This window comes from Saimiri boliviensis, chromosome 8 (genome assembly GCF_048565385.1).
Source record: "Saimiri boliviensis isolate mSaiBol1 chromosome 8, mSaiBol1.pri, whole genome shotgun sequence".
Classification (NCBI taxonomy): domain Eukaryota; kingdom Metazoa; phylum Chordata; class Mammalia; order Primates; family Cebidae; genus Saimiri; species Saimiri boliviensis.
Window position 1 is genome coordinate 25,636,931 of NC_133456.1, and position 26,078 is coordinate 25,663,008.

General features: G+C 48.9%; 1 protein-coding gene across 4 annotated transcripts in view; it reads right to left on the reverse strand.

The window, feature by feature from the left end:
* The window catches only part of CFAP100 (cilia and flagella associated protein 100), an 85,908-nt gene that overhangs the window by 36,204 nt on the left and 23,626 nt on the right, over window positions 1–26,078 (reverse strand). For 3 of the 4 annotated variants that reach the window (XM_074404183.1, XM_039477156.2, XM_039477157.2), the window contains 3 exons: window positions 19,915–20,327; window positions 18,808–18,915; window positions 6,907–6,987 (listed from right to left, as the gene is read on the reverse strand). In XM_074404183.1, the coding sequence (XP_074260284.1) occupies window positions 6,907–6,987; window positions 18,808–18,856 (130 nt within the window). In that variant the 5' untranslated portion in view covers window positions 18,857–18,915; window positions 19,915–20,327. Of the gene's footprint in view, window positions 1–6,906; window positions 6,988–18,807; window positions 18,916–19,914; window positions 20,328–26,078 lie in introns of those variants that run through there. The other variant, XM_039477155.2, reaches the window with a different exon arrangement.

Here is a 26,078-nt window from a genome sequence, read left to right on the forward strand (position 1 = left end):
CACTACCTAGCCCTGTGAGTGTTGTTCCCTTCCCTGTGCCTGTGTTCTCATTGTTCATCACCCGCCCATGAGTGAAAACATGCGGTGTTTGGTTTTCTGTTCTTGTGTCAGTTTACAGACAATGATGGTTTCTAGGTTCATCCATGTCTCTATAAGGACATGAACTCATCGTTTTTTATGGCTGCATAATATCCCATGGTGCATATGTGCCAAATTTTTTTATCAAGTCTATCATCAATGGGCATTTGGAGTTTTAAAATAAGACACTAAAAGCCATGACCCAGAAATGATTGAGCTACATGAAACTGAACTACACCAAAATTAGGAACTTTTTATTCGTGCCTTTTAGCACCACTCAGAGAGTGAAAGGCAGTCCCAGGACTGAGAGAAGATATCTGCCATACAAACTAGCAAGTGACTTCTATCCGGGAAAGGGCTCCTAGAAATCATTAAAATAAACAGGCAATGCAGCAGAAAAGTGGGCAGAAGATGGAAACAGGTATGTCCCAACACAGAATCGTCAAATGGCCCAGAAACATGAAAAGGCAATTGCCCTCCTGGGTTTCCAGGAAAGATGAGATGCTAACATACACCCAGAGGACAAAGTCATATGAAACGGATTGGCAGTATACCAAGTTGGAGAGGACGCAGAGCAGCTGAAAGTTGTATGCCTCTTGGTGGGACTGTGAATTGGTATAGTACCTCTGGAAAAATTCATTTTCCACCAAAGTTAAACACACAACCAGCAACTCCACTCTTGGTGTGTGCCCTGGAGAAGCGAGTGCTTATGTCCCCAAAGTGACATGTACAAAACCTCATAGCAGTTTTATTTGTAATAGCTAAAAACTGGATGGCTGTGCACAGTAGCTTACTCCTGTAATCCCAGCACTTTGGGAGGCCGAGGTGGGCAGATCACCCAAGGTCAGGAGACCAGCCTGGCCAACATGGTGAAACCCCATCTCTACTAAAGATAAAAAAATAAGCCAGGCATGGTGGCGTGCACCTGTAAAATCCCAGCTACTCAGGAGGCTGAGACAGGAGAATAGCTTGAACCCAGGAGGTGGAGGTTGCAGTGAGCTGAGATCACACCACTGCACTCCAGCCTGGGTGACTGAGTGAACCGCCATCTCAGAAAAGAAAAAAAACAAACAAACAAACAAACCCTGGAAACAACCCAAATGTTCACCATGTTCACAAGCAATAGAAAGAATAAATGGTTGATATATGCACGGAAGGGACTCTGGCTAGGTGCAGCAACGTGGATACATCTCACAGACGAGATGCTGAGTGACAGCCGAAACTGGAAGGATAGAGAGTGTGTGATTCCATTTACAGGAGGCTGGAGAGGAGAGCCGGTAGTTTGGTGACGATAGCTGAAGAGTGGCTGCCTGTGGGGGAAGGAGAATTTCTGGGGAGATGGAAATGGCCTAGATCTTCAGAGGGTGGAAGAAACACATTATACACATTTGTCAAAACTCATAAACTGGGCCAGGTGTGGTGGCTCATGCCTGTCATCCCAGCCCTTTGGGAGGCCGAGGCCAAAGCATCGATTAAGCCCAGAAGTTCAAGACTAGCCTAGGCAATATAGTGAAAACTTGTCTTTACAAAAAATACAAAAATGAGCCAGGTGTGAAGGCAGGTGTGCGCACCTGTTGTTCCAGCTACCCAGCAGGCTGAAGTGGGAGGATCGCTTGAGCCCAGGAGGTTGAGGCTGCTGTGAGCTGCAATAGAACCACTATACTCCAGCCTGGGTGAGTGTGAGACCCTGTATCAAAAAAAGAAAAGGATAGATGGGCGATTGGGTGAATGGCTGCCGTGATAGTTTGTGTGGAGGGTCAGGTGCTCACCCCCAGGACTCCCTCCCTCCTGTGCCTCTGCACCCACAGCAGATGCGGGGTCTGCCTCTGCCCATGAGAAGAGCCTCATGACCAAGGGGAGCCAAGATCTACTCAAGCACCTGGAGCTAATGTCCAAGAGCAGGAAGGACGGGCACAGAGAAGCAGTCTCAGTGCCAGCATCAGGAAGCAAACACGAGGATGCTGGGAAGACGTCTGCCTAAGAACAGCTCAGGACTTCAGCTCCCAGTGAAAGTGCAGAGGGTGAGTGGACGCCGCATTTACAGACAAATTTTTATCGCCCACAGACCAGGAGATACCCAGGCAGAGGGGTCGCCAGCGCCGCAGTCCCGGCCGGTGCGGCTGTTTTGGCCCCCGTGGGGCTGATTCCGCCCGCGCGGCTGCTGTGACCACGCCCTGTTGCTGCGGTTCTCCGTACAAAAGCCACTGGTCTGGGAGCCCTCTTAGCTGGCGATCACAGCCCTGAGACGGCAGAGTTGCCCATTCATCTGAAATAGCGAGCCAGGCCAGGAGATTCCTAGGCAAAAAATCCGCCAGGAGCCGGCTCCGCTGTTTGAGCCGACTCCGTGAGTCGCAGCACGGGAGATCCCGGCGCCTTTTCAACAAGCGACTGGAACGCGGGGTCATTCAACTTAAAAAATAAAAGAAAAGACTCTGAGTCAGGGAGCCAGGTGATCAGGCTTGTTGGTCCCACCCCCCCACCCCCAACAACAACGAAAACAAAAACAGTAATTGAAAACCCTCTGGGTTGAGCCCTTCACAGCAAGCACAGCTGAACCCGGGACGGTCCGGCTCGGTGGGGGAGGGGCTTCCGCCATTACTGAGACTCTCCACCACTACGGAGGCAGGCCGCCATCGCAGAGGCAACCCGCCATTGCCGAGGCAACCTGCTACAACAGAGAGAGTCCGCCATAACAGAGGCGGGGCCACCGTTGCTGAGACAGTTCTAACTATGCCCATATAAACAGGACTGCAGGGAAGAGCACAGGGCAGCTGGGCAGAGCCCACAGCAGCTCAGCAAAGCCTCTGCAGGCAGACAGTGGCCAGGTGGGCTGATAGCTGGGCGGGGCAGACCTGAAAGAAAAATCAAAAAAGGCAGTAGCACAACGGAAACTCATAAAGCCCCAACTCCCCAGGACAGAACACCTGGGAACAAAAAGTGCTTTATGAGTTCAGCTGCAGCAGACCTAAACGTACCTGCCCAGCAGCTCTGAACAACGGCGCTCACAGCTCAGGACTTAAGCCCCAATAAAAGATAGACTGTCTCCTCAAGTAGCTCCCTGACGCCCATAGATCCAAAGACTCACCTCATAAAGGAGAGAACTGACTGACAGTTGGCGAGCATCCTTCTGGGACAAAGATAATGGAAGAGGAAACTGGTAGCAACCCTTACTGTTCTGCAGCTGCTGCAGGTGATCCCCAGGCAAGCAGGGCCTGGAGAGGACCTCAGCAGTCCTACAGCAGAGGGGCCAGACTGTTAGAAGGAAAGCTTTAAAAAAAAAAAAAGAAGAAGAAGAAGAAGTAACTTCAGCACCCACGAACTGGAAGCTCACTCAGAGACCCAATCTGAAAGACAGTAACTACAAGGACAACAGATGAATAAACCCACAAAAATGGGAAGAAACCAGCGCAAAAAGGATGAAACCTCCCGAAACCAGAACACCTCTCCTCCTAAAAGGGATCACAACTCCTCACCAGCAAGGGAACCAGATTGGATGGAGAAGGAGGGTGATGAAATGACAGAATCAGACTTCAGAAGGTGGATAGTAAGAAACTACAGTGAGGTAAAAGAACATGTTCTAAACCAACGCAAAGAAACTAGGAACCTTGAAAAAAGATTGGACGAAATGCTACTGAGAATGGACAGCATAGAGAGGAATATAAGTGAATTGATGGAGCTGAAAAACACAACACAAGAACTTCGTGAAGCATGCACAAGCTTCAACAGCTGAATTGACCAAGCAGAAGAAAGGATATCAGAGGTCGAAGATCAACTCAATGAAATAAAAAGAGAAGGCAAGAACAGAGGAAAAAAGCGCAAAAAGGAATGAACAAAATCTTCAAGAAATGTGGGACTATGTGAAAAGACCTAATCTATGTTTGATAGGTGTACCTGAATGTGATGAAGAGAATGAATCCAAGCTGGAAAATACTCTTCAGGATATTATCCAGGAAAACTTCCCCAACCTAGCAAGGCAGGCCAATATTCAAATCCAGGAAATACAGAGAACACCACAAAGATATTCCTCAAGAAGAGCAACCCCAAGGCACATAATCATCAGATTCACCAGGGTTGAAATGAAGGAGAAAATGCTAAGGGCAGCCAGAGAGAAAGGTCGGGTTACCCACAAAGGGAAGCCCATTAGACTCACAGCAGATCTCTCAGCAGAAACCCTACAAGCCAGAAGAGATTGGGGGCCAATATTCAACATCCTTAAAGAAAAGAACTTTCAACCCAGAATCTCCTATCCAGCCAAACTAAGCTTCATAAGTGAAGGAAAAATAAAATCTTTGCGAACAAGCAAGTACTCAGAGATTTCATCACCACCAAACCTGCTCTACAAGAACTTCTGAAAGAGGCTCTACACATATAAAGGAACAACCAGTACCAGCCACTCCAAAAACACACCAAATGGTAAAAGAGCATCAACACAATCAAGAATCTGCATCAACTAACCAACAAAACAGCCAGGTAGCATCAAAATGACAGTATCAAATTCACACATAACAATAATATCCCTAAATGTAAATGGACTAAATGCCCCAATCAAAAGACACAGACTGGCAAATTGGATAAAAAGCCAAAACCCATCAGTGTGCTGTATCCAGGAAACCCATCTTACATGCAAGGATACATAAAGGCTCAAAATAAAGGGATGAAGGAAGATCTACCAAGCAAATGGAGAGCAAAAAAAAAAGCAGGAGTTGCAATTCTCATCTCTGATAAAATAGATTTTAAAGCAACAAAGATCAAAAGAGACAAAGAAAGACATTACATAATGGTAAAAGGATCACTGCAACAAGAAGAGCTAACGATCCTAAATATATACGCACCCAATACAGGAGCACCCAGATACATAAGGCAAGTTCTGGAGAGGATGTGGAGAAATAGGAACACTTTTACACTGTTGGTGGGAGTGTAAATTAATTCAACCATTGTGGAAGACAGTGTGGTGATTCCTCAATGACCTAAAAATAGAAATCTCATTTGACCCAGCAATCCCATTACTGGGTATATATCCAAAGGATTATAAATCATTCTACTATAAGGACACATGCACACGAATGTTCACTGCAGCACTGTTTACAATAGTAAAGACCTGGAACCAACCCAAATGCCCAACAATGATAGACTGGATAGGGAAAATGTGGTACATATACACCATGGAATATTACACAGCCATCAAAAACGATGAGTTCACGTCCTTTGTAGGGACATGGATGAACCTGGAAACCATCATTCTCAGCAAACCGACACAAGAGCAGAAAATCAAACACCGCATGTTCTCACTCATAGGCGGGTGTTGAACAATAAGAACACATGGACACAGGGAGGGGAGCACTACACACTGGGGTCCATTGGGGGAAAATGGGGGAGGGACGGGGGGTGGGGAGGTGGGAAGAGATAGCATGGGGAGAAATGACAGATATAGGCAAGGGGACGGAAGGCAGAAAACCACACTGCCATGTGTGTACCTATGCAACAATCTTGCATGTTCTTCACATGTACCCCAAAACCTAAAATGCAATAAAAAAAAAAAAAAAAAGGAAGCAAACACAAATCACACAAATGCAGAACGGGGACACGGGTCTGCTGCAGGAGAGGCCACACCATTGCTCAACAAGTCAAAGCCAGAGAGTGACAGGGTGGGCTGGGGAGGGGGCTGCTAGATTCACAGAGACCGAGGGAACTCAGGTCTCCTTTGAATCCTGATTAGAAAGAATGTTCTTCAGAAGATGTTTCTGAGATAACTGGGAAAGTCTGCCTGCGGGTTGGGCTGGTTCACTTTGTCAGGTGTGGTGATGATGCTTGGGATTGCACGGAAACACCCCTATTGTTGCGAAGTCCATACTGAGGTGGATGAAATGACATATCTGGATTTTACTTTAAGATGCCCTGGCAAAGAAAGAGTAAAAGGACAGAGGAAGCAAATGGGCACATTTCAGTCAGTGGCAGAACCTGGTGGTGGGCCTGTGAGCCTCGCTGGCTCCAATCTCTACGTCTGGACATGTTTGAATTTTCATTTGATTTCATGATTATAGAAGAAAGGAAAGGTGGTAGAGAAAGGGGTGGGAGCCTAGGCCATGGAGGACAGGCTGGGAGAAACGCTCATGCCTCCAAACCCCTGCAGAAGGACCAGACTGGCCTAGTAGTCCGGGGCAGCTCAGGAGACAGCAGGGAGTCCAGGCAAGGGAGGTCGGAGCCACAGTGCAGGAGGTGGCAGTGCCCTGTACAGGCCTACCAGTGTGAGGCACATGCAGCTAGCTAGCTGCCTACCCTCCTTCCTCCTAATGGTGGCAGCAATGTGCCTTCCTTGTAGACCCTGATGGCCATATGGCAAATTTAGCTACTGGAATGTGGGCAGATATTGCTGGATGGGACTTTTGGGAAGAAACCTTTCCCTTAGAAAGGCTCAGTCAGCCAGAGGGTAGCTTTGGCCTTCCCTTGGTTCATTTTCTCTGCCTGGAATCAGATGTGATAAGGCTGGATCTGCAGCAGCCATTTTGTGAGCACGAGACAATCTTGTGGTTGAAAGCCCTAATTCCCTTCTGGTGGAGCAGAAAGACTTGCAGACCTGGTCACCTGAATGATTTAATTGAACTGCTGTTTGTGGAGCCTCAGGAAAGCCTGCACTGCCTCCCACATTTCTCATTAATAGAGGGAGCAATAAATCCTACTTCGTTTACGTGCCTGTTATTTCAAGTCTCTGTAACCCAACTCCTAACAGAAAAAGAAGCGTTTCCTTCTGCCCTTAGCTTTAGAGACCAGGGCAGAGAGGAGATTTGCCTCCCGCCAACCTGGAGTTCAGCCTCCCAGCTTGAAGGTTACCTTTGCTTTTTCTTGCATGTTCCTTTGGTTTGTCTTCAGTGGTTGACGAAGAGCTGATGCTCGAGGATTCCACACTGTTCTCTGGGGAGACACAAAAGTGAGGGCCACAGCAGTGACTCACCTGGCCCCGAGAGCTGTGAACACAGCCTGAGGCGGGGAACGTCTCAGACGCACAGGGGCTCAGCCTCAGCTCCCTCCCCTGTCAGACCGAGGGCTCTGCATCTGAGATAATCACACTGACTGCCGGGAAGTTGTGAGAATTGTGGGAGAAAAAAGGCCTGGGAATCCCTAGCACCTGCGCCTGCCGCACAGGTGTTTCGTGCCTTCCCTTTCCCATCCTTCAGGGTGCTCCTTAGGAGTAACAGTGCAGGGCTGTTTTACAGATGGACATACTGGGACCAAGGGAGGACAAGGACCCTGAGCCTCTGGCCCCGGCCTGGCCAGTGCCTTGCCTCCCAGGGACTTCCCGCAGGACTTGGATGGAAGCCCCTAAGACTCCACCTATTCAGGGAGCTCCCACCCCCTTTCCACTGTGAGAAGTGGTCCTACTGACCAAGCTGGGAAACCGGGGGTGTGCTGCCTGGAAGCCATAGCCTATTTTCTCTCCAAGCCCGGCAAGTCTCCCCGCCGGGGTGGGCTCCCCAGCACCCCGTTTCTTCAGGTGACTACTCAGATGTTACTGGCAGGTCCCCAGTGCCTTGTGTTTCTTTTCAGCTGATACCCACAGGGAAGGAGGGATGTGGCCCGACACTACCTCCACCCCCACCCAGGAATCCTTTGTAGCTCAGAGATCCTGGTCTGCACCTTCGGGGCAGGGGCTGCCAGAACGTGGTCTCTGGTGGGCTGCTCAGGGCGCCAGTCCTCCTGGGGGTCGGGGATGGGAGTGGGGGAGGGGCTGTGTGGTCCTGGAGTGAAACAGTGAGTAGGAAGACAGGGCTTCTCATGAGGTGGGGCTGTGATACCAAGGCCTGGGCCCTGAGCAGATGGTCACGGGGTGAGCGAAGACTGTGGGAGTCTTGTGGGACAGGCGAGAAGGCCAGGCCTGGGCTGAAACTCAGAGGCCTTCAGGGCCGCACAGAATCCATAGTGTACGGTGCAGGAGGCAGAGGTGGTCGGGAGTGGTGAGGCTGGGGCTTGGCTGCCGAACCATGATTGTTTTCTAACGATCTTAGTGGGAATGTGGTTAAATTTCCAGGTAGAATTTAATTAACCATATCATATAAATCAGAAGATACCACTGCTATTTAAATAGACCAAAAGCTAAACCACACAAATCAAAACCTATTAAAACGAAAAAGCAATGAATCTGGATATGGTCCCAGTTACTAGGGAGGCCGAAGGGGAGAATCCTGTGAGCCCAGGAGGTCGAGGCTGCAGTGAACCATGATCATGCCACTCCACTCCAGCCTGGGTGACAGGGTGAGATCCTGTCTCTAAAACAAGAAAGAAGGAAAGAGCAATGCACATCAACAGCAAAAATTTCAAACAACACAGGTTTGATGTATTGATATGATGAAATAGCCTCACCTGAAACTCTCGATACCTATATAGATTTTTTTTTTTTTGAGATGGAGTCTGGCTCTGCTGTCCAGACTGGAGTGCAGTGGTGTGATCTTGGCTCACTGCCAACATCTGCCTCCCAGGTTCAAGCGATTCTCCTGCCTCAGCCTCCTGAGTAGCTGGGACTACAGGTGTGCACCACCATGCCTGGCTAATTTTTGTATTTTTAGTAGAGACGGGGTTTCACTATTTTGGCCAGGCTGGTCTGGAACACTTGACCTCAGGAGATCTGCCTGCCTCGGCTTCCCAAAGTGCTGGTATTACAGGCATGAGCCACCACGCCAGGCCAAGATTTTTGCAGTGCTAACTAAAAGTATTTTATGCACACATATACGCTACTTGCTTTTGCTTTTTCAGTAAAAAAAATTTGCCTGCTTACACACGAAGACAGAAATGAACCTTGAGGACATTACACTTAGTGAAACGAACCAGCCCCAGAGGACAAATAGTCTATGCTGCTGCTCACAGGAGGTCCCTAGAGCATTCAGAGACCAGGTAGAACAGTGGTCGCCAGGGCTAGGGAAGGGAATGGGAGCTAGTGTTGAGCGGGGACGGAGGTTCAGTCTGGGGGTGAGAAGAGTTCCGAGTTGGATAGCGGGGATGGTGGCACAGCAATGCGAATGGGCTTAATGCCACTGAATTAGTCTTAAATATACTTAAGATGGTCAATTTTATGTTATGTGTATTTTATCACAATTTTAAGACTTTAAAAGTTCATCTGTTCATGCATAAGTCTCATCCGTACTTAGCCAAGTCCCTTGGAAGACCCTGTGGTTTTTTTTTTTCAATCATCTTTTGCAATTTCCAAATTTTTTTAATGGTCACTCCTGTAAAATAAAATAAAACTTCAGAATGCTCTACATTATTAGGCCAAGGGGGAAGGTAAGCCCGGGCACCTGATGCATGTAACCTGTTTGCTGTTCTGCTTCTGAGAGAGTAACCCTCCTCGGGCGGTTGCAATGAGCCAAGTTTGCACCACTGCACTCCAGCCTGGGCGACAGAGTGAGACTCCATCTCAGAAAAAAAAAAAAAAGAGAGAGAGAGAGAGTAACCTTCCTCTTCATTGTTCCTGCTCTGTGAATGACCAGGAGAGACGACACCAGACCTCCCGCTTCAATCACTGGACTTTGTGACAGATTATCTGCCTCTTTATCGTCCCATACCTAACTCAGAGAGGATGGCACCCAGGACCCCATGATAGTTGGGTCGTCAGTGTGGAAGAAGTATACCTGTCCAGAGAGAAAAGGACCCCTCAGCTAGTCAGATCCTTGTAACGTGCATGAAGCCTTCCACAGAAGGATGCTGTAATTCTGCTAAACTTCCCAAAGCTTTGTCTAGATAAGCAATCCCAGACTTCTACACTTTGGAACACAGACTTCCATCCTCTGGATCCCTGATTGCTGGGTGGCCTGTTCTCAGCTTTGTGCTTGGAGAAGCTCTAAACCTGCTTCCGATTCTTTTGGTTATTTTGGCTTGATACTCTCCCATCACTGGCTTTAGTGGGACCATTTTCCCTACACCTGAAACTCTGTCACTCTAACAAAGGGCATCTCAGTTTTCACCTGCGTTTCTTAATTAGGAAGAAACTGTGTGTCTTTTTGGATGGTAATCATCCATCTTCTTGACTCTTTCTGTTAGTATATTTTGCCCATTTCTCTACTGAAATGTTCTAGTTTCTAGATGATTCTTGAGAACCTTCATCTGTTATATTGACGAACACTGGCTCATTTGTCAGAGCTGCTGAAAATAATTCTCCCTCTGGCCAATTTGACTTTATCATTCATTTTCCTTACATGAAAATTTAACTTCCCCTTAATGAAATGCTTTGGGGTTTAGTGTCTTGTTTAGAAAGGCATTCTGCAGCTGAAGTTTAAATATTTTTTAGAAACAAAATCTTGTGTTTTCTTCCAGTATTTTAACCCAATTTAATTTTTTAAGTTAAGAAGTCTTTATTAAAATGTAAGTCTACTTTCATAACAATTTGGGAGAAATAGGAAAAGAATGAACTGGGTATGAAACAGTCTCATAAAAAATGACAAAATAGGCCAGGCGTGGTGGTTCACGCCTGCAATCCCAGCACTTTGGGAGGCCGAGGCAGGCAGATCGCTTGAGGCCAGGAGTTGGATACCAGCCTGGCCAATACGGTGAAACCCTGTCTGTACTTAAAATACAATAATTAGCCAGGTATGATGGTGCACCTGTAATCCCAGCTACTCTGGAGGTTGAGACGGGAAGATCACTTGAACTAGAAGGTGGAGGTTGCAGTGAGCTGAGATTGTACCACTGCACTCCGGCCTGGGTGACAAAGTGAGACCCAGTCCCAAAAAAACAAAATAAAATACACTACCTTGGGCACTCCACTCATGTGACATGAGTTCCCAGCATCGGAAGGTCCCTGTATCCTCCATCTGTCGAGTCCTTCAGGCTGTGTCCTGGGCCATTCCTCTCCTTTCGTCCCAGACACCTCACCAGTGCCCACAGCTTCAGTCACAGCAGATCTGCTGATGCCCTCACGTTTCTGCCTACTCTCCTGACATCTGGGCCTCTATCCACAGCAGCCACTTCAGTCTTGGCTGGGAGGTTCCCACAGGACACTGATACCCACACATCGCCAATTGAGCTCCTGGCCTTCCCCCTTCTGCCAAACCTGCTCCACCCTGGCCTTGGCCATCTCAGCAAACAGCACTGTGATGCACAGGTGTCACAGTGGAGACAAGGCATCCCTGACACCCTCTTCTCTCTCATTCCACACCCAGTCAGTCACCAGATCCCACAGACTCTGCCTCTTGAGGAGCACTGGACCCATCTGCCCCTGCCACCTGCACCCTCACTGTGGTCCTATTCGCTGGTTCTCCATGATTACCCCCACCTGGACTCCCCACAACAAGTCTGGATGAGGTCCCAACCCTCCAGCCACCACCCCCTACCCCAGGCAGTAAACTCCTGGAGGGCAGGCATATTAATCATGCCTTTTACCTTCTTATATAGATGCTTTGACCTCTGGGGCCTTCCTGAGGCTAAAGGACCTTCCCTTCCATCCCCTCCCCCTAGGATGAGCCAATCCCTAGAGACAGAAAATGACTTGCCTGGAGCACACCTTTCAAACGCAAACCACACAATGCACAGCCCACACCCCAGCCAGAGCCTCTATCAGCCTTTCACTTTCAGGACCATTGATCCCTGCCCTATCCCCTCAGGGCCAGGGTCAGACAAGCAGGGGCAGCCTTGTGCCCCAGGACCCCAAAACTATTCTAGCAAATCAGCCCTACACCTGCTCACTCACCTCACTGTTCCTTCCTGTGATTCCACAGTGGAGGCTCCTGCCCACATCCTCCTCTCCTTCTGCCTCTTGGCCGACCCTGCAGTTTCTCTGGCACAGCCCTTCATGGCGCACCCCCTTCTGTCCTAGGGATCTGTGAGTGAGCACCCATCTTTCCAGAGGCCTCACCACACTGAGCAATACAAAACCTGTGTTCTAAACCAGCAGGAGCCATGTCTGTCCCATCCCTCACCACCCCTAGGACTGGGTTAGCGATCATGCCAGGAGAGTGGCCAGGCCTCCTCAGAGTGCCCACCAGGGGCCACAGAGCAGCACCTGGGCACTGTGAATGAGGGACTCTGGCCCTTCTCCGGGCTGGGGCGCAGGGTGATGCATGCTCACTTGGCATCTGCCTGGCCACAGCTGTGGGTGCTTTCTCAGTGTCAGGTGCAGCTGGGGATGTCGCCCTTTGAGTGAATGAACCTAGAGAAAGAGACTACTATCTACTCTTAATAGGCTAAGATAATTTGAAGAGGAACTTTATGTCACTTTCTACATGCCCTGAAGGAGGTGCCTTGCCTGCCTTCCTGGAGTCCACATTCTGGACAAGTAAGAAGCAAACAAAAAGAAAAGACGTGAGAGATGTTCCAGTAGCTGGGAGCCCACAGAGGAGATGCCTTTGGAGCAGAGCCTCAAGGGGAGTGGTGACAGCATGGGGACATCGAGGCAAAGCCCGCAGGCAGAGCTGGGAGCTCCCTGGCCAGCATGGTAAGCAGGGTGTGAGTGTGGGGAGCACAGGGACAAGGCCCCTGGGAGCCACAGAAGGACCAGGCTTTGACAGAGACATTCTCCACAGAACTGGGTCACATCTGATCCCCACTCACAGGTCAGTGTCCTCCCTTGCAGCTGGGCACACCCACACCTCCTTCCATCTTCTCATCCTCCCACCTGCTGTTCCCCCTCTGGGGATGCTCTCTCTGAGCTGCCCATCCCCCTCATTCCCCATCTCTGCTCAAATATCACCTCCTCCAGGAAGCCTTCTTGATCCCCCTGTCTAAATGCTCCCACCACAGTCACTGAATCAGCCTCCTATTTCAGCACTTCTGAGAACCATGCTATTTAGTTGTTTATATCACTTATTTAACACATCTTAATAACATTTTTTGATTGCAGTAACATACATACATATATGTATATAAAGAATACAATTTGCCATTTTATGGCATTAAACTTTTAAATTATGGTAATATCTATATAAAACTTAAAATTTGCTATTTTAATTATTTTTAAGTGTAGGATTCAATAGCATTAATTACATTCACAATGTTGTACAACCACGACCAATATCTATTTCAAAAATTTTTCTTTACCCCAAACTGAACCTCTCTCTGCATTAAACAACTCTCCGTCGTCCTCTCCTCAGCCCCTGGTGGCCTCCATTCCACCTTCTGTCACTGTGACTTAAATGCTCCGCTATCTCATAAAAGTGGAATCATACAGTATTCATCTTTTCATGTCTGATTAATTTCACTTAGCATAATGTTTCCCAGGTTCATTTGTGTTGCAGCATGTATCAGAATTCCCTCCGTTTCGAGGCTGAATAACACTCTGTCACTTGGATGGACCACATTTTCTTTATCTGTTCCTCCACTGGTGGACACTTGGGTGCCTTCCACTTCTTGGCTATTGTGAATAATGCTATTGCGAACATGTGTAAGCTAATATCTGGGTTCCTGCTTTCAGTTCCTTTGGGTTCATTTCTAGACGTAGAATTTCTGGACCATATGTTAACACTGTTTAACTTTTTGAGGAACTGCCTATTTTTCTCAGTGGCTGAACCATTTTGCACTTTCACCAACAATGTAAAAGGATTTCATTTTCTCCACATCCTTGCTGTGGAAAGTAAAAATGATCCTCTTCAAAGTTTCCTTTCTTGTTAAAGAATAAATCCTAAATGTGCTAATAACTCTTTGTTAAGCCCTATCCTATGTAGCTGTTAGACATGCTTATAGGCACGTAGTACATTCTATGTCCTTGTACTTTAACCCAGATATCTGTGCTGCACATGCCCACAGGCATGTCCCAGCTTGCAGCCCCTTACATGTTTAAAAAAGTTGTAAGCTATTAGCCAATTGGGCTTTTAGTTTAGATTGTGAAGTCTGGCTCTAACCAACAGAGATCAGATACAGCAGTAAGGACAACCCCAAATGTATAAAGGATAAACATGTCTGCTTTTCCTCTGTTCATTGTACTCTCATGGCAAGATGGCTAACGAGGGTACCCTTCCTGCAGGAAGTAAAAAGTGCTTTGCTGAGAGATCCTTTGTCTCAGTGCTGAGTTTTCTTTGCAGCACCAAGCATCTGTTTCCAACACTCGCCAACCCCTGTTATTTTTTATATTTTTGGATAGTAGCCATCCTAATGGGTGTGAGATGGTATCTCATTTTGGTTTTGATTTGCATTCCCTTAATGACCAATGATGTTGAGTATCTTTCCTCCTGCTTGTAGGTCATCTGCATATCTGCTTTTTAGAATTATCTATTCAAGTCCTTTGCCCATTTTTGAATTTGGCTGTTTGCTTTTTGTTGTTGTTGAGTGTTAGGAGTTCATTCTATATTCTTGATATCGGTCCTTTGTCAAATATTTCTAAACATGAGCTAATCTCAGATAAAAGTCTGGCTCTCTCAAGCTTGGAGCGGGTGGGGAGGGACAGCCCTTGACTGACAGGGCCAGGCAGTTGCTTTAAGCCGTGGGGTTGGAACAATGCCCAGTTGCTGAGCCAGCCCCTCAGAAGCAGGCCACGGTCAGCAATCAAACACATAGATCGATTTTTGGAGGATAATATCGCTATTGCCAACCCTGTCACCAAGCAAGCTGTACCAGGAACGCAGGCCACCTTCTTCCTGCTGTGGGCTGGAGGCTGGTACAGCTGCCCCAGGAAATGCTAAAAATTCACAAAAATTTCCCAGCCTCCTCATCAAGATATTCCCTGCAAGTTGTAAGCATTCACTAAACTCCAGAGTTTCCGAATAGCTGCTTCTGATAATTCATGCCAGCAAAATTGTTTCAGGGTAGCGATTTCTGGAGCTTCCTACTCTGCCATGACATCACCTCCACTGTCAATGAGTTGCTTGCTCCATTTCCCTTATGGGCTGTTCACTGCTGGGGCACAGAGACAAACTGGTTTTTCTATGTTGGTCTTGTAACCTGCAACTTTGCTGAGTTCATTCATTTGCTCTAGTAACTTTCTTGTGGGTTCTTTGGGGTTTTCTATATAGAGGATTGTGTTGTCTGTGAATAGTTTTACTTCTTCCTTTTCAATCTGGATCTTTTACTTCTTTTCCTTGCCTAATTACCCTGGCTAGAACTTCTAGTGCAGTGTTGAACCACAGTGGTGAAGGAGGGCATCATTGTTTTGCTCCTGATCTTAGAGGGAGAGCTTGCAGGCTAACAGGTTTTGACAGAACTGTGATGTGCCAGGCTCTGGGGGGACAAATGCCCCTGCTGCATGGGAGCAAGACAATAAGCAACACAAATGAGGAAAGGTTGAGAGGCCAGAGGGTAGAACGTGCCACTGAGAAAATGAAACAGGGAACAGCAATGAGAGACACAGGGCAGGCGGGGTGCTTCATTTTACCTTGTTTAGGGGAGGCTCACAGGAGCTCACTCAAATGTGGAGCTGACATTTGAGTGAGCTCCTGTGGGGTATGAGGGAGGGAGCCCCAGGGCAATTCAGGAGAAGAGCATTCCCTGTGGAGGACACAGCAGTGCCAAGACACTGAGTGAGAGTGAGCGAGGTCTGGCCTGGCCAGGGCTGCAGGAATGAATAGAGCCAGTGAATGGGGAGAGCTGTTTGCTATATATGCTCTCCTAAATGCTCAGATCACAGGTGCCTCCATCTCATCGGCCTCTGTGCCCCAGCCCAGCACAGTGCCTGACACATGGTAAGTGAAATCCATAAATATCAGTGAAATGATCGTGGGTCCCTGCGTGGCCTGATGTGGGCTGCATGTGTGGATGGCGCACTCTGCCTACGAGGCTACCAGGCTGGGCTTTAGATGGCCCAAGATGAAGGCTAGATTACTGAAGACCGTGTTTCTCCACATTGCCAAATGAAACTCCTGCCTCCAGCCCTTCCCATCCCTCATAGCCAGAACTGGCAGGGGGAAGGCCTGGCCAGCTGTGAGTTTAGCAACCCCATGCTCTTTCCGGATGCTCCCAGCATGGGGGATGTGGACTTGAGAGGCAGCAGCGAAAACCTGGAGCGCATCATGGCCTGATACGCGCACGGCTCCTTCAGCAGGGGCAAGCCTCTCCCAACATGCTCCTCTTGAAGTCTTGTACCCGGAGCCTGGTGTCTTGGGAAATATATTTGGCCACTCAAGGAACAAGCCCCTCACACCTCCAGTGAGACTTAGGCAGGGTTCTGGCCCAGAGGGACCAGCTACAGGCCCTTCTCCTCAACTAGCCCCACACTGGGCTAGGTGCCGATGGTATGGGGCCAGAGCTCTGGGTACTCCTGTAGCCCCACCCCTGCCTGCCCTAATGCGGAGGCCTGTGGTCCACTGTGGCTTTCCCTGACTCTTCAGCCTGGCCAAGGTTTCTATCAGATGCCCTCCGTCCTCTACTTCAGGGAAGAGGCCTTGCTCAAGGTCTCGAGGGAGGCTGTGGTTAAACCAGCCCCTCTGCTGAGGCTTAGCGAACAGCATCCTCATCACAAAAGTCATAAAGCTAGACACTGGGCAGTCTCCCTCTTAAATCCTTCCCATCATCTGGTCAGAGCCCAATAGCCCTCCTGGGCCACAGGCCCTACCCAATAGGTCCATGCTGGCCTCCTGTCTCTCCCTTAAACATGCCACACTCACTCCTACCTCAGGGCCTTTGGGCCTGACTGGCCGCTTAGAATGCCCTTTCCCCACTTGGCCTCCACATCCCTGCCCTGGGCCCTCTGGCTGAGGCTAGGGTCCTATATGTACTTGGTTCAGCATCCCCAAACCTCTCACTCCAGGTGACTCAATGTCATCCTGGCCCCTACCTTTGTCCCAGCTCCTGCAACTAACCCCAGGACACAGGGTGCCGCAGTACTCCTGACTGGAGTCTCCGGACAGGCCCCTTGCCCACCTTGGCCATGTCAACCTCCCTGACCCGCCTGACTCTAAGCCCCCTGGCCCTGGCTGAGGATCCCAGCTCTGCCTGTCTGGCCTGGTTTTCTCACAAATGCACAGACCCTCAACCAATCTCGAGGGATTACCAAGCTATAGGGTCATAGGATACCCGAGCTAGGCACTCCCCTCATACCAATAAACAAATCAGTATAGTTTACCCGTCCTTCAACTGTCCTTTGGTAGCATAATTATCTGCATTGTTTTATGGGCATATTGAGAGTAATTTGTTATCTATAAACCTTTCAAAGCTATCTTTTTTTTTCTTTCTTTGAGACGGAGTCTCGCTCTGTTGCCCAGGCTGGAATGCAATGGTGTGACCTTGGCTCACTGCAATCTCTGCCTCCCGGGTTCAAGCGATTCTCCTACCTCAGCCTCCCAAGTATATGGGACTACCGGTACCCACCACAGCTGGCTAATTTTTGTATTTTTAGTAGAGTTGGGGTTTCACCATATTAGCCAGGCTGGTCTTGAACTCCTGACGTCAGATGATCTGCCCGCCTCGGCCTCCCAAAGTGCTGAGATTGCAGACGTGAGCCACTGCGCCTGGCCGAAGCTATCTTTCTTTCTTTCTTTTTTTTTAAAAAAACCCCTATTCTAGACTTTCTCCATTTTAAAATTTACTCTGGAGCAAAAAAAGAGAATGAGAGAGTGTTTGCTTGTGTAAGTGTAATGGTGGGGATCACTGTTTATAGCAGCACACATTCTGAAACAAGCTAATCACAGGGAATTGGTTAATAAATTATGATATAGCCACAATGAAAGATTACTATTCTGCTCAAAAGCACAAAAAGTATGAGGGTATTCTTGACGTATTCTTAAGTAACAGTCTCCATAATGTATGGGTAATTTAAAAAATTAAGGTGCAGACAGGGTTCTCATTGTGTGGTCTCCATGAAAGAAAAGAACAAGCCCCATCCACACACACTTGCCTGTATGTGCACCGAGCTGGTAGCCTAGAAGAGACAGGTGACACTGCCACCTCTAAGGAGGGGACACTGTGTCTTTGACAGGGTGGGAGGGGCTTTCCACAATGAGGGGCCTTTAATACACTTTTGAATTTTGAACCATGGAATACTCTGCCAGGTCAAAACTAAATTAAATTCCAATAGAAAAGCTGAAGGGCCCCAGATGGGTCTGGGCAGCCTCCCTCAGCACTGCCTTGTGTGAGAGCCTGGTGGATGCATGCAATTCCACTAGGGCAGGCCTGTTTCACCCAGGGCTTAGTGCCAGCTAACCACCTCCTTGGGCCCCCCCTGGCATTTGTAGTGAGAGGGGCGCTGAGAGCAGCTCACCTTCACGGTAACACCTTGCTCATGGTCTGTTGTGTGCTGAATTGCCACCCCAATTCATGTGTCTAAGTCCCAACCCCTACTGTCTTAGAATGTGATCTTGTTCGGAAATAAGGTCTTTGCAGCTGTAAGTCACTAAGCTGTAAGTCACTCCATTCTGGAGTGGGGTGGACCTCCAGTCCAACGTGATGGGGTCCCTGTAAAACGGGGAAACTTGGACACAGACACACACAGGCCGAATACCACATGGGCAGGAAGACTGGGATGAGAATGACGATTCCGCAAGCCAAGGAGCAGCGAGGATTGCCGGCAAGGCACCAGAAGCCAGGAGAGAGTCCTGGAATGGGCTCGCCCTCAGAGCCTTCGGAAGAACCCAGTCTTATGGAAAACTTGGTCTCAGACAGCCAGTCTTCAGAGTGTGAGAAAACAAATGTCTGAGGCTCCATCCCTCCAGTTTGGTGCTTTGTTATAGCAGCCACAGGGAACCCATACACATTGTCTCAAGGGAAGAGGACAGATCTGTGACTCCTGCCTAGTTTTTGGTTTAGAGCCACCTTAACCCATGAGGGAGCTGGACAGGCTCCAAGGCTGCTCTGACCTCCGAGCACCCACCCTGGCCCAGCACTTACTGTCATTGGTCACGTTCTTGGAGACCATAGTGGATGGTATCTCAGACATCCTAGCTGAAGCCCAGGGGATTGATGCAAGGCTCCTCCTCTTCTAAAGGATATCCTCACCTGGGGAGTGACACAGAGCTTGAACCAGGTGGTCCCCAAGCCCAGAACTCCCTTGCCCTGGATGGCTGACACCAGCATTTGTGGGGGATCATTGTGTGGGGACACCTGCCTGCTCCCTGCCTCTTCCACCCGAGGGTCCACCCTCCCCTCCTGGACCTGGCTCTAGCTGCCTACTTCTTCTGTTTCTTTATAACACATCGATCTTGGCCTTACACCTTTGCATTTTCGGCCTCCTCAGCCAAAATATATTCTCCTATACCCAGCTGGGAGTGGTGGGCTCCCTTCTCTTCAATTCTGAGCTCAAATGTCAACCTCTTTAGAGAGACCTCTCACCATCCCATCCAAAGTGATTTATTCCTCCCCACCCCTGTGTGACCTTTATTTTCTTCTCTGCAATTCCCACTAACTGATTATCACTTTAAAAATCTGTTCATTGTCTATTTCTCTCTAAAATGTGAGCTCCAAGAGAACAGGGGTTGTTTTCTGCTCATCCAAGCTCCTGACACGCCCTTGGCACTCCTTAACTTCATTCATTTCATTTTTGCAAGGGAGAAAGCAGAGATTCAGCAAGGTGCCCAAAGTCACAGTCGGGAGGCGGGGGGCTGCCTCTGGAAAGGGTCCAGCGTTCCCCCACTATAGGCTTTTGCCATTCCAGCCGCATTCCTGCGACAGCCCCCTAATTGGGTGAGCCTGGGGTTCTCAGGGTCGTCTCCTAACACCCAAACTCTGCCAGCGTCCCCCAACCCCCGTGCCACACAGCAAGGTGCACAGGGATGTTAGGACAGAGAGGTGGATGGTAGACGGGTGTGTGTCAAGCAAGTGGCATACGAGCAGAGGGCGGGGAGCCTTGCAAGGCGCCTCGCGAGGGGCGCCGGAGAGGTAAGCTCCCGGCGAGGCCATGCGCGCCCCTCTGGCCCTGGTCTCGAAATCCTGCCCCAGCCCCCACGCGCCCTCACGGAACCCGCCCGCCCCTTCTTTCCCGGCCTCACGCGCACCCACCTGCCCCGACCGCCCCAGCTCGCTCCGAAGCCTCCGCGCGGCAGTTCTCAGCTCCAGGAGCAGGGCTCTTTGGTTTACGTCTCCAAGGCAACCATTCAGGCCGGCTGTGACGCCACAAAGGCCGCTGAGGCAGGGCGCGTGGAGGCAGGGCCTGCGGGCCGCGGGACAGGGAGGGCGCACGGCCCCACTGCTAGGTCTGAGCTCCCGGCGCAGTGTGCTCCCTGACGCCGCCAGGACTGCGCCTGGCCCAGGCCTGCACCTGGTGAACGCAGGTTTCTTCCTTTGAAGCTCATCACTCCGCACTTGGGCCGGCTCCTTCTTTTCATCCTGATTGGTTTATTCACCACGTCTCAAGCACTGAACAGGGCGCGCAGGGCGGATGATTTTGAAGCAAAAATAGCCCTGGTTCTTCCCTGCGGAGGGATCACACTTTATAAGTACGGTTCTCAAAATGTGGTCTCAAGACCAGCAGCATCAAAAATGCTGGGAACTCATTAGAAAGGCAAGTTTACAGCCCTCGCTCTGGAATCAGAAACTCGGAGTGGAGCCCAGCAATCTGTGTCCTGACAAGTCCACGCGCAACTCTAGTGCTGTCTAGTGTTGGAAAGCCACTGCTCTGCGGGGCGAGTAAGACCTGTCATAGTGAGACAGTGACACGCGAGAGGATGCAGCAGGCCATGCAGACCAGGGCAACTTTAGAGCGTCCAGATCCACCAGCTGCTTGCAGCCAGGGGAGCCAGGGTGTCTGGCCCTCCCACTCAGGGATCCTATCTTCCACAAAAAGCAGCAGCCAGAGACCGCTCTCTGAGTTCTGAACACATCACTAGATTTTCCCAGTATCCGTGGGGATTGAGAGATTGACAAAGGCTGCTTGGAGCTGACAGCACAGTCAGGGGCTCATCTTTTCAGGGACATTTAGGGGTTTCTGGGGGACTCTGGAGCAGTCTGCAGCCCAGCAAGGTAGTCCTCGTGAGGATCCCAGCTGTGCCAGGCTCTGCCCAAGCCCGGTGTAGTGGGTGGAAAGACCACACCCACGGCAGGAACTCTCCTGGAGCCAGGGGTGGGAGTAAGGAGGAGCTCCCAAGATGGAAGGAGCAGGGATCCCTGAATCCTCATTCGTAGAGTAGTGTCCCAACTTGCAATATCCACAGTGGGCTTTGTAAAAGGGAGAAGGAAAGTTGTTAAGCCACACATGTGATTTGTGCATGTGCATATGCGTGCTCGTGTAGTGTGTGTACATGTACACATATGTGTGCTTATTACAGCTGCTAGTGTCAAATATGCTGAAAGACAAGTGGTCCCTTTACCCTTAGGAGAAAGGCTCCTTACACTGACATTCAAAGTCCTCAGTGACCCAGCCCCAGCCTACCTCTGCAGCCTTATCTCCCCACAATCCATCAAAGCAGAACAAAAAGCTGTGTCTCCGATTTAGGTTTCAGCGAACCACAAGAAGCGTTTCATCAACTAGTGACTCAAGTAGAAAAGTAAGTGTTTTTGAAATGGTTTATCTAAATACTAGGTGTTCAAATGAGGCTTTTAGGAATCTAGAAAATAAGCGACCCAAAGAGAATAAAGCAACCGAGGCTCCTGCCCATTCATTGTCAACAGATCAGTTTATGAACTGTTGTGAATCTCCCCAGGAACTTTACAGAGCGTTTCCTGTGTGCCAGGTGCTGTTCCACATGCTTGACACCAATCCACCCATTTCACCTGCATGATCACCCTGCCTTTGCATGAGCTGCCGGTGTGGACAGAGCAGGGACACAGTGAGGCAGTGGATTCAGCTCTGCTCTTACCTAGAACACACTGCCTCTCACCAGGAAATCGTCCTATCATTTTATGCAGTTATCCCAGACAATGATGCACAAGGTTTGGGAACAAAACACAAGCCCAAAGGTGTACTTTATAATAAAGGCAAGTTCTCTAGTCCGTTTCTGGCCTTTGTTTTTGTTCTTGGTAGCTTACAAGGTTAAAAAGAAAACCATCTAGAAAACATGACTGGATTTGGAACTTTTATTCTTAGTCTAACAGATCTAACTAGAAATACCATTTGCTGATGAAAAGCTAATTTTTAAAAATCAGATGGGTGATTGGTAGAGCGACGGTGACCGGCTGGCTGTGTGGTGAATCGTAGTGGCCTGCAAGCTGTCCAGCTCAGGGAGTGGGCATGTGGGTGTCTGCTTCAAAATCCTTCCAACGTTTCTGTATGTTCGAAGCTTGAAAATGTTCACAAACATTTTGGGGAAACCTAACAATCTTGTTAAAGGAGAAATTTGTATTTCTGATTTCATATTTCTCCCCTCAAAGAAGATAGATCAGTCTGTGCTCTTGGGAACAAACAACAGAAAGCAACTATAGCCACTTAAAGGGGAAAAGGATTTGGAGGTGTCCCCAGACTCCATAGGAGGACAGGGAATCAGGCTGGGAGATGCTGTGCACTGGAGTGGAGCTCAAAGCCACTGCAGGCATGTTCCAGAAGAGACTATGCTGTCATTAGAAGTCTGCTGTGTACTCTTGACTGGCAGGCAGCACCTGAATCACCTGCCTGCACCTTGTGCCTTCCACACAAGATCTCTGGCTTCTGCGGTGGAAGGAGGGACTCAGAATCCAGGGCGGGTTAGGGATTATCCTGTACCCAGACAGGGTATTCCAAGGTCTACCACAATGACAAAGCCTGAAACAGCAGCTCATGTTTCTTTCCTGCAGCACCTGATCTCACTGTCATTCTGCAGCACAGCAGGCCAGACAAGATTGTTAAGTCACCTTCCAGGTAAAATACCTTAGATGCCCAGATCTCTCCCATGTGGGCTTTCCTCTTGCTCAAAGTGCTAGGATATGGAGAATGATAGCCATGTCTGCTGTACTTCACGGTGAGTCCAGGGCTTTCCACAGGGAGGACAGCAATGTGAGCTCTTTGCACTACTTACACTGCCCTAGGAGCTGCTGCTCAAGGTGTGACCTGCAGGACTTCATCTACCATGTTTCAGAGGAAAGCTGCAAAGACCTTAAAGAGTGTCTGAAGCCCCATCCCCCCTCCCTCTCTGGGCACGTGTCCCCACCCATTGGCCAGGTGCTCTTGCCTGGCATGCTTTTTCTATTTTGTGAGCAACCACATTAATCAGATTGCTTTCCTGCCAGCTCAGATGGATGAATAATTTGATTGGAGCCTGGGAAAAAACAGGGGTGACTTTTGGCATCCACACCCAGGCATAGCACATTTGACCTCATGCCAGATAAACAGTTCCAGTGGAATAAAAGAGAAGGAGCCGGGCGCGGTGGCTCATGCCTGTAATCCCAGCACTTTGGGAGGCCGAGGCAGGTGGATCATGAGGTCAGGAGTTCAAGACCAGCTTGGCCAAGATGGTGAAACCCCATCTCCACTAAAAATACAAAAATTAGCCAGGTATGATGGTGTGTGCCTGTCATTTCAGTTACTCAGGAGACTGAGGCAGAGAATTGCTTGAACCCGGGAGGTGGAAGTTGCAGTGAGCCAAAATCGCACCATTGCGCTCCAGCCTGAGCGACAGAGCGAGACTCTGTCTTAAAAAAAAAAAAAAAAAAAAAAACTTGGAGCCCAGAGTAAGAGTAAGATTGGGTGGGCTTGGGAAGGCAGCTGGAGATGGCATCATTTGGACGAGGTTAAAGGGTGAATAGGATCTAAATAGGCCCTGAGTCAGGGAATTTGAGGAGCAGGGAAGAGCATGAGCCTGAGTCCAGGGAATGTGAATGACCCCGTTGGGCAAGAGTGTAGGATGTGTGACAGCAAAGGCCGTGGTGGGGGTGAGGGGGTGGCATGTATGGGGCACTGGGAAAAGGTAGGCAGGTGCCCAGCCAGTCATAGAGGGCAGGAATGGCTCTTAAGAGGTGACAGGTGGAGTCTTTCATTACTCCACATGGGGGACAAAGAAGGCAAGGCCTCCAGGTTTGCTATTTGGTTGATCTTTACTTTTAAGAGGATGGATTGGAGGGCTGGAGGGGTGGAGGGCTAGGAGGCAGGCCCAGGGGCAGGGCAAGGTGCTACAGCACAGCAGCTGTTTTCTAGCAAGAGATAAAGATGACTTAGGTTAAGGTGGATGCAGTTAGGATGAAAGGAGAGAGCCTGGATAGAAGCTATGCTTAGGAGGCAGGCTGGGCAGAATGGCTGCTGGGGCTGAGGGGAGGCAACTGGATTCCAGTGGGTGAAATGCATTTGCTGGGAGGAGACCTGGCAGGAGGAAGTGTGTGCTTAGGTCTCCTTCGCAGAGTGGACATGCTAGGAGGGGTGTGGCTGGCTGCCTGCCTCCAGTGGCTGCACATGAGGGAGCACTGCTGCGCACAGTCACTGAGCTCCCTGGGTACCTGGGAGCAGGGCCATCCCTGCCTAACACGGAACTCTTGTAATGGGCAAGCTTTGCACCAGAGCCTCCCATCACCGCGGGCAAGTTTCTCAGAGCTGCCCTGCAGCATGAGGCTTTTCCTACCCAGTCTCTCCTTTCCTCTCTTCCTTCACAGATGTCAGGCCTGCAATGTGTAGGAAGTTTTCCCTCCCTCCTCCTGCTCCCCTCTCCTTTATCTAAATAGGTGTTTCTGTCTTGGCATCTGTGTCTCAGAGGACTGGGAGAATGAGTATGGGGGGAAAGGCCTGGGTCAGTTTCAGATGGGCTGAGTGGGGGGTTCCCTGGGCCATCTCTAAGAGCAGGTGCCCACAGATGGCTGCCTGTATGGGTCTGAAAATCCATGGAGAGAGGGCTGGTGTGCAGGCCGCAGGTAAAATCACCTTGGGGAACATCTGGAGTGAGAAGAGAGGGTAGCCTGAGGAGGAAGAGGAGCTCAAAGGAGACAGGGAAAGAAGAAACAGTAAGGAGGGAAGAGCACTAAGAAGGCAGTGCTGTGCAAAGCCAAAGGAGCAGAGAAGAGAGGTGGGCTGCCAAGACCAGTCAGCGGGAAAGAAAAGTCTTTTCAGCCAGTGGTGCGGGGACAACTAGATGTCCATATGCAAAGGATGAAGCTGGACCTCACCTCACATCATGCACAGAAGTTATGTACCCAAGAATGATGAAAGCCTATGTTCACACAAAAACTGGTACACAAATGTTTATAGCGGCATTATCATAGTAGCCAAGAAGCAGAAGCAATCCGTGTTCATCAGCTAACGAATGAATAAACAAAACAGATTATAGACTGAAATGCAAGAGATAAAGCTACAAAACTCTCAGAAGAAAACATAGGAATAAATATTTGTGACTTGAGTTCAGCAACTGCTTCTTAGATACGACACCAAAAGCAAAAGCAATAAAAGTAAAAAATAGATAAATTAAACTTGGTCAAATTTTTAAAACTTTTTAGCTATAAACCATATCATTAAGAAAGTGAAAAGAATGGGAGAAAATATTTACAAATCGTATATCTGATGAAGGACTTGTATTTAGAATCTGTAACAAACTCCTACAGCTCAGTAATAAAAAGACAAATAACCCAATTTAAAAGTTGGCAAAGAATCTGAATAGACATTTCTCCAAAGAAGACACACAAATGTCCAATAAGCACATGAAAAGATGCCCAGCAACTTCAGTCATTAGAGAAACACAGATCAAAACCACAGTGAGATACCATTTCACACCCACTAGGATGGCTATAATAAAAAAAAAGACAGTAACAAGTGCTGACGTGGATGTAATCAGAACCCTCATGCACTGCTGGTAGCAATGTAGAACGTTGCAGCCACTTTGGAAAACAGTCTGGCAGTTCCTTCAACCATTAAGCATAGTTCTAGATGAGCCAGCAGTTCCACTCCTAGGCACATACCCAAGAAAAAGAAACCATAAGTTCACCAAAAAACTGGTACCCAAATGTTAATAGCAGCATTATTCCAAATGGCCAAGAGGTAGGAACAACCCAAATGTGCACCAGCTGAAGAATGGGTAAAGAAGATGTGGTCTATCAATGGAATATTATTCAGCAATAAAAATAAAGTACCGAGAAATTCTACAACACAATGAACCTTGAAAACAGCATGCCAAGTGAAAGAGGCATCACAGAAGATCACATGTCCTATGAATTCACCTATGTGCAATTGGGGAAATAGGCAAACGGGCAGTGGTGGCTAATGGAGATGGGATTTCGTTCCTTGGGGTGATGAAAATGTTCTTAGACTATGGTGAACATTAGATCTACTCTGTGAATAT